Here is an 8,121-nt window from a genome sequence, read left to right as displayed (position 1 = left end):
ACGTAAGAGAATGTCGGAACGCCGTACACCTGGGGCAGCTCACAGCTCATGATTTTTCAGAAACGCGGTGCTGCGCTGCTTTGTGTCGCTCTCATTCGCACGCTCCCCTTCTGAGCCGCTGCCTTTGGCCAGGAAGCTTGCAGGCTTGAATCCCACCTCCTGTCGACCAACGTACGCAACGTAAATGGGTCCCAGTTACCTCACTCACTGTGAATGTGGGGACTTATAACTTTATTATAGCTCCCTTCGGCAAAGGCAGTTTGGTCTAGACACAACTTCACAAGTATCAGCGACATGAATAAACGTGTGTGGGGGAACTGGCACCGTGTCTGAGCACTTCGTCGACATTAAACACGCCCTACTTAGCACTGAAAGTAAGGGCACTCTTTAAACCACGGATCTGCGTTAACGTGGTACATTTCATCCAAATATAAAGCAAACTGAAGAGATTGACGAGCGGTTCTCGGTTAGTTCCGGTTGATGACGTGACCATGACGTCACGGCAGTCAGCGCACCGCTACGGTGAGCCGATCCCGGATCGGTGTCGTTTCGCTGCAGTATCGGTTTCCTAAGGAAACTGAATGTGCGGAGAACTGATCCGGATCTAGAGCTGTGGCGCCGATGGAGTGGCAGTGGGAGCGGGAGTGGGAGTGGGGACCGAGGAGGAGGCGTTTCTCAGCGGAAAGTCTTTTCCTCACGAACCAGCTGCTCCTCTTTTCCTCAGGCGGAAGTTAGAGACGGACAGCGGCGGCAGCGCGCGCTACAACTCGAGCCCAGGCAGGTAGTGCTCCTCGCGGGCACTTCTTACTTCTCTTCTTCTTCTCATGAATTCACGTCTCAAATTGAGCTGTGAGTGTGCGCGCAAAAGTGGCTTTTTGCCTCATCGGTTAGGGCAGCCGAGCACTTCCTGAAGAGCTGCTCTTAGTCTTTCTGGCAACTTCCTTCGGACGCGCACTTCGTCAGTGTGTGTGAGCGAGCGAGCGGTTCCGACTTTCTCGTTCAGAGTGCTCGAACTGAACAGGAAACATTAAACAGTGCAGCTTAACAACACACGGTTCCTCAGAGACACCGCATACCTTTCACGGTAAAATTGCGTGATGACACAGCGCTCAGTGTGTGGTTGAATGGTTTTGCTGGGGGCGTGGCTGAGCGAGCTCTTGGGGGCGGGGCTTAGCGGAGCTCTTGGGGGGCGGGGCTTGACAGATCCTCTGTCTGTCCCGCTCTTGGACTCTTGGACAGCAATCTGCTGTCTCAGCTGCACTTTGTGCCAGGTTCTGTTTCAAAGTGAGCGAGTCCATGGCCTTATCGCGGCACTCCCAGTAGCTCATTGATTTCCAGCAGCTACTCCACTCTGCTTTCGTCTGAGTCGATGGACTCCGTCAGATAGCGCAGCACTGACTGCCCCCCGCCATGGCCGCGGGCCCAGATGGGCCACATGACCTCCTAATTAAATTAGCCATTCGTACAACAGCCTGCGTGTTTGCTGTTGTGTGAGAGCTGTCAGTGGTGTGAGGAGCACCACACCAAAAGCCTGGTGTACACATCCCACTGGTGGAGTTGATACAGGGAACAATGCACTGTCCCTGCCTTTGTGTCCTCACATTGGTCCCATGCTGCTCTGGCTGTCACACACTGCCTCTGAATGTGTTTTTATTTATGCTGCCAGGGTGGTACATTTAGCTGATGCTTTTTTCCAAAGCAACTTACAATGTTAAGGTTATAATTATTTAGTACCTTGCTCACGGGTCCTTGGCCAGAGGTAAGGCTTGAACCCACAACCTTTGGGTCCAAAGGCAGTTACTCTAACCGCTATGGTGCTAGTTGTTTGCGTTGTACGAACCAAAGTGTGTGCCCTGAAATACTGTAACGTAGTGGAGCCAGCACCGCTTGTGACGTATTACTGCTAAATGAATAAAAGCAAAATGTGGTTTTTGCTACTGCAGAAAGTAAAAAATTTTGATTAAATAAAATAAGTGTTTGTAGCTGTAAATGGAAAATTTTTGTGTGTGTGTGTGTACACAGTGTTTGGTTTGTAACGCTTCACAGGGTTGGATGCCTGTGACGGGTGTGAGACACATGGACCCAGCCCTGTTTGTAGAGTGTGTATGTGTGTGTCCGTGTGCCCCTGTGTTTACCTGCAGCTGTTGTGAAAGAACTTACAGTAGAAAAACTAGTTTGCAGGAGGCGGATTTGCACTCCTTTATCTTCGGAAGCGACTGGCTGTTGGTCGCTGTGTGTCAAATACATTCACGTGAGTGTGTGTTCAGAGATTAGTCCACCGTCACACTGCAGTGCTGTGTGTGACTCTCCGTCTCTTATTCAGACATCGTTGAGTCTGGACCAGCCATTCCTGCGCTGCTGCTGGACATGTGTGCTGTGCGTGCGTGTGTGTGTGTCTATGTGTGTTTCCACACTCCTCCAATGCAAATTGAACAGATGTCTTTGTGCTCGGAGGCTCTTGCTGTTAAAGATGAGACACGATGCCGAGAAAGCAGTTCCAGGAGAGAGACACACCTGCGAGTGTTAAACAAGAGCCGACGGTCTTTCTGTGGTCTTGCTGCGCTCGTTGTGCCCCTGGTCAGTACTGCCCACTGGGCGATTGCAGTCCCTCCGTGTTCGTGTGGTGCAGTTAAATTTCACCTCTGCGAGTCGTCCCGAGGTGCACTGGTGGTACTGGGCCTCCACGCTCCGCATTGACCCTCCGCTACTCCTCCTGCCCCCGGCAGCCATGTCAGCGCAGAACCACGGAGGTCGACGGATGCCCGGAGGGGGTGCCGTTGTGGAGGAGTCCATCATTCGCATCCCCCCGCATCACTACATTCACGTCCTGGACCAGAACACCAATATCACCAGAGTGGAGCTCGGTCCTCGCACCTACATCCGTCAGGACAACGAGAGGTCAGAGGGCACAAGCCACTCATCTGTTGTCACCGAGTGTATTCACAGTGCTGTGTGGTATTCAGAATGTCCCGTGAGGTGTAATGCTTGTGTTTGACCCATCCTCACATCCGCACGTCAGAGTGCTGTTTGCCCCTGTGCGCATGATCATGGTGCCGCCACGTCACTACTGCGTGGTGCTGAACCCCGTGTGCCGTGACGACGAGGGCCGGGTACAGTTTGACCAGCTGGGCCAGTACAAGCTGCGGCACGCTGACCTGGAGATCCGGCTCACACAGGACCCTTTCCCCCTGTACCCGGGGGAGGAGATCCAGCAGGTTGGTCCTGCTCGGCCTCTTCCGGCGTTGCTCAGGGTTCCCGTAGCCCCCGTGTGAACGCGTGTAACCTCTGTACTGTGCGTGGCCTGCAGGACGTGGCGACCCTGCAGATCGTGTACCCCAACACGGCCCTGCGGCTCCAGGCTCTGCTGGACTTTGAGGAGGAGGGGGGGGAGAAGAGACTGGCCGGGGACGAGTGGCTCTTTGAAGGCCCAGGTGAGTTGGGTTGCCAGGATGACATGTTGCGGTAAAAGAGCGGTTGGCATCTGAGGGTAAGTGTGTGATTTGCCTGTAGTGTTATGGCGGAGCAGTGTGTGTGTGTGATTTTGTGGGGGGGGGGTCATTATTATTATGTGTCTGTGGAAGAATCACTTGCCATTAAATATCAGTGTTGTGCTGTAAAAACATCTTCCAGGGACTTACATCCCCAGGAAGGAGGTGGTGGTGCTGGAGACAGTGAAAGCCACGGTGATCCAGGAGAACCAGGCCATTCGCCTGCGTGCCCGCAAGGAGGGGCTGGACAGGAGTGCAGTTCGCAGGGTCACCGGTGCGAGGGCGACCGAGCCACAGTTTTAGCTGCTCTTCTCGGAGAGTGCGTGCGCTGAATAACGTCTTGTGCTGCTGTGTCTCGCAGGGGAAGAATGGCTGGTGAGCAAGGTGGGCGCCTACCTGCCCGGGGTCTACGAGGAGGTCGTCGACATAGTCAACGCCTTCATTCTCACCGACAAGGTAGCGCTGCCCCTGCCGCCTCTGCCTTGTGTTCGTATCGTCCGCTTGCAGGCGGACCTGCTGAGGGGACAAACTGTGTGCTCGTTGTGTGAACTTGCGCTCGTACTTTTGCACAGAAAGCCCTGCACGTGCGTGCCCTGTGTCCCTTCCGTGATGCGGGCAGCCGAGACCGGCGCACGGGTGAGGAGTGGCTCGTGACTTTGGCTGATCGCGAAGCTCACATTCCCTCAGTGGCTGAGGAGGTGGTGGGCGTCGTGGACGTGACCACACTGAGCAGCCGCCAGTACTGCGTGATCCTGGACCCGGTCGGCCCCGACGGCAAGCCTCAGCTGGGCCAGAGGAGGGTGGTGAAGGTACGGCAGTCACCTTGTGCCTCTTTCCCACTTCACCAATACAGTGTTGTCTTGTGATCGATCCCAACCCATGTCCCTTTCAGGGCGAGAAGTCCTTCTTCCTGCAACCTGGAGAGCATCTGGAGCAGGGCATCCAGGATGTGTACGTCCTCTCTGAGGAGGAGGGGCTGGTGCTCCGAGCTGTGGAGGCTTTCATCGACACCGATGTGGTAAGAGGAAGAGGAGGGGAGGAAGGAGATTACTTGGAAAGGGAAATAAAGGTCAGACCAAGTCGAGGAGGGAGTTGGTGTGACAGGGCAGTGAGGGGAAGAAAATGGAGAAAATGGAGAAAAGGTGTTCCTTGTTGTGACTTGTCCTGGTTGCCCGTTCAGTGTGTTTCCTCACTCTCCGTCTTAGCATGACCCTAAGGATGACTGTGACGATGACACTGAGGAAGACACTGAGGGACTGCAGAGGAGGTACAGCAGAAAAAGGGGAGGGGTGCTCCGTCACCCAGGCGACCGCTGGATGCTGCGTGGACCGGTTGAATACGTGCCCCCAGTTACGGTGGAGGTGTTGGTGCGACGAAATGCCATCCCGCTTGATGAAAATGAAGGAATCTACGTGAGAGACATGAGGACAGGGAAGGTAAGATGGGAGGGAAACCAGACAGAGTGGCAGGAAGTACAAAGAAAACGTGACTGCATGCAGCTGATCGAGCGTTTTCCAGGTACGCGCTGTCATTGGCCACACCTACATGCTGACGCAAGACGAGGAACTGTGGGAAAAGGAGCTACCCCCCAATGTGGAAAAGCTCCTGGCGTCCATGCGAGACCCCCTGGCTGACCGCTCGCAAAGGGACAGGGACAGGGACGAGCAGGAGAGGAGGGAGAGGGACAAGACGCAGGTGGTGACCTACAGGGTCCCCCACAACGCTGCAGTGCAGGTGTACGACTACCGAGAGAAGAAGGCCAGGTGATGCACTGTCTCCCTCCGTCTTTGTGGTGCATCTCAGCACCTCGTCTTTAACACCCCACCTTAGCTGCAGTTCATGGCCCACCATGAAACATCTGTCTGTGACCCCTTCAGGGTGCTCTTTGGCCCTGAGCTCGTCATGCTGGGTCCGGACGAGCAGTTCACCATCCTCTCGCTGTCCGGGGACAAGCCAAAACGCGCCAACATCATCAAGACCATTTGCCTGCTGCTGGGGCCCGACTTCTGCACCGACATCATCACCATCGAGACGGCTGATCACGCCCGCCTACAGCTGCAGCTCTCTTACAACTGGTACAATCGTCCCATGGGCTCAAATTCAAATCATGTGGCTGCCTCCTGGCACCCTGTAATGACTGTTGGTGTCCACCCCCACCCGCCCAGGCACTTTGACATGAAGTCCCGCTCGGACCCGATCCAGGCGGCCGCGCTCTTCTCTGTGCCGGACTTTGTGGGCGACGCCTGCAAGGCCATCGCCTCCAGGATCCGCGGTGCCGTGGCATCCGTGCAGTTTGACGACTTCCACAAGGTGCCTCCCCATCAGCTTGTCGTGCTCGCTCTCCTCAATCGCTCCCTCTGTGTGTGACGAAACGGGGTTCTGGATGATATTGAAATGCTCTGGGTTGTGAAGCGATGCCTGCTGTTGTGTTTGCCCACTTAGGCAGCTGGATACTTTTTGAAGCTTGATGTGTGTGCTCTGTTTGACCCCTTCTCCCCCAGAACTCAAACCGGATAATCTGCTCGGCCGTGTTCGGGTTCGACGAGAAGCTGGCTGTGCGGTCCAACCTGCGCTTCGACCAGAACGGCCTGGTCATCAGTAGTGTGGACATCCAGTCCGTGGAGCCCGTGGACCAGAGGACACGTGACGCGCTGCAGAAGAGCGTGCAGCTGGCCATCGAGATCACCACCAACTCGCAGGAGGCAGCTGCTCGGTGAGACCTTCCTTCTTGTCCTATGGCTGACAAACTCGCTTCCTGTGGCCTTCAAAGACCCCCAGTGTCACCCATGACTCATTTCCTTACCTCCTTCCATCAGCCCCCTAACTGCTTCAGCTGCGTGCGCAAAATAATTCCCTGCAAACCTAACATTGGTGTCCTGGCTTCTGCTAGGCTGCTGCTCACCACTGGCCACCCCTCTGCTTGGGGTGAGAGACAGGGAAACCACAGAGTGCTCTGTGTTGCTCTCTCTCTTGCCCTCTCGCTCCCCTCCTTCCCCTGTCCTGTACCCTTCCTCAGATGCTTGAACAGGACTGGGGGTTTATGATCCGCACTCACGTACTCCCTCTCTGCAGCCACGAGGCTGAGCGGCTGGAACAGGAGGCCAAGGGCCGCCTGGAGAGACAGAGGATCATGGACCAGGCTGAGGCAGAGAAAGCCCGCAAAGAGCTGCTGGAGCTGGAGGCCCTCAGGTAGTGCAGGGTTAGCACAGCTTAGCATTTTCGGACCCAATTCAGTCTATGAGCAGCTGGGGGAGCTGTGTCCTACTGTGTGTGTGTGTGTGTGTGTGCTAGCGCTGCTGTGGAGAGCACCGGAGCAGCCAAGGCGGAGGCACAGTCCCGGGCCGAGGCAGCCCGCATCCAGGGCGAGGCGGCTGTAAACGAGGCTAAGCTGAAAGCCGAGGCTCTGCGGATAGACGCGGTGTGTTGCCCCCCCACTACTCCTTGGAGTATTTCCATGTAATGTACACTCCCTGCCTTTTGAGGGGCCTGCAAAGATGGCTTGACACCCGTTCTCCCCCATCCCTCCCCAGGAAGCAGAACTCACACGTTTGGCCAAGGCACGGGAGCAGGAGGTCGGCTACAAGCAGGAGATGAACCGGCTCGAGGTGGAGAAACAGCAGAAGTTGGCGCAGATCGAGGTGCAACGCTTCAAGGAGATGGTGGCGAGCCTGGGGGCCGAGACCCTGAAGGAGATGGCGAGGGCGGGGCCCGAGCTGCAGGTAACAGGGACAGGCAGGGACAACACACTTGTCACTATGTCTCTCGGCACACCCGTGTGTCTGCTGTTTAAACTTTCTCCGAGTGTGGGGTGGCACAGTGGCACAGCGAGTAGCACTGCTGTCTCACAGCGCCTGGGTGGTGCGAAAGGACATGGGTTCCATCACCGCTCAGTTTTTGTGGAGTTCGCATGTTCTCCCTGTCTCTGCGTGGGTTTCCTCTGGGTCCTCCCGTTTCTTCCCACAGTCTAAAGACCTGCTGTTCACGTTCACCCATAGTATGTGAGTAACAAAGAGTGTGTGTGTGTTCCAGTGATGTATGGATGAGTGACCCAGTGTAAGTAGGGTCTCTAGCAGTGTAAGTCACCGTGGTGAATAAGGTGTGTGGGCTGATAACACTACATAGGATTCATTGGAAGTAGCTTTGGTCTGCTAAACAAATGTAAATGTAAATAAATGTGTGTTCTCCCACAGGTGAAGCTCCTGCAGTCCCTGGGTCTCAAGTGCACCCTGATCACGGATGGGACATCTCCCATCAACCTTTTCAACACAGCCAACGGGCTGCTGGGTAACCTGCAGGGCAAAGCAGACTGAGCGGGCAGTATAATGTGTGAATGATGTTCAGACTCCCTGCTGAAAGAATGTGTTGGGGGGGAGATCAAAGGAAAACAAATGCAAACCATGCCTTTAAGTGATTGTTTACCATTGTGCACTCCTAAAAACCGTACATGACATTGCAGCGCAGCAGTCGGAATAGGGAGACAGCGGGGAGGAGGGGAGCACAGTCCATGTGTGTTCTGCTGTGTCTAATTAAATGACCTTGGTCGGATTTCCTGTGTGTGTGTGTGGGTGGGCGAGCGTACTGTCCTGTAATTCTACCCTGCGCTCAAGGTGAAATGTTAAACACACCGAGTGTG

General features: G+C 55.3%; 1 protein-coding gene across 2 annotated transcripts; it reads left to right on the top strand.

Annotated features, from left to right (window-relative positions):
- The first annotated feature begins 517 nt into the window (after nt 1–517).
- On the top strand, nt 518–8,033 carry mvp (major vault protein). 2 transcript variants are annotated; one of them, XM_018764650.2, is made up of 17 exons: nt 518–777; nt 2,727–2,898; nt 3,020–3,215; nt 3,308–3,431; nt 3,631–3,762; nt 3,850–3,944; nt 4,061–4,297; nt 4,381–4,506; nt 4,694–4,924; nt 5,007–5,251; nt 5,366–5,563; nt 5,654–5,798; nt 5,990–6,201; nt 6,561–6,677; nt 6,780–6,906; nt 7,019–7,207; nt 7,679–8,033. In XM_018764650.2, exons 2-17 carry the CDS (start codon nt 2,729–2,731, stop codon nt 7,796–7,798), a joined length of 2,664 nt encoding a protein of 887 aa, XP_018620166.1. In that variant the 5' UTR covers nt 518–777; nt 2,727–2,728; the 3' UTR covers nt 7,799–8,033. The 2 variants fall into 2 exon arrangements, with proteins under 2 accessions (XP_018620166.1, XP_018620167.1); XM_018764651.2 differs by having other exon boundaries at nt 518–781.
- Nucleotides 8,034–8,121: the final 88 nt, after the last annotated feature.

Source organism: Scleropages formosus, chromosome 8 (assembly GCF_900964775.1).
Source record: "Scleropages formosus chromosome 8, fSclFor1.1, whole genome shotgun sequence".
Taxonomy (NCBI): Eukaryota; Metazoa; Chordata; class Actinopteri; order Osteoglossiformes; family Osteoglossidae; genus Scleropages; species Scleropages formosus.
The sequence above is the reverse complement of the archived record's forward strand: the minus strand, read 5'-3'. Positions and strand labels throughout refer to the sequence as shown.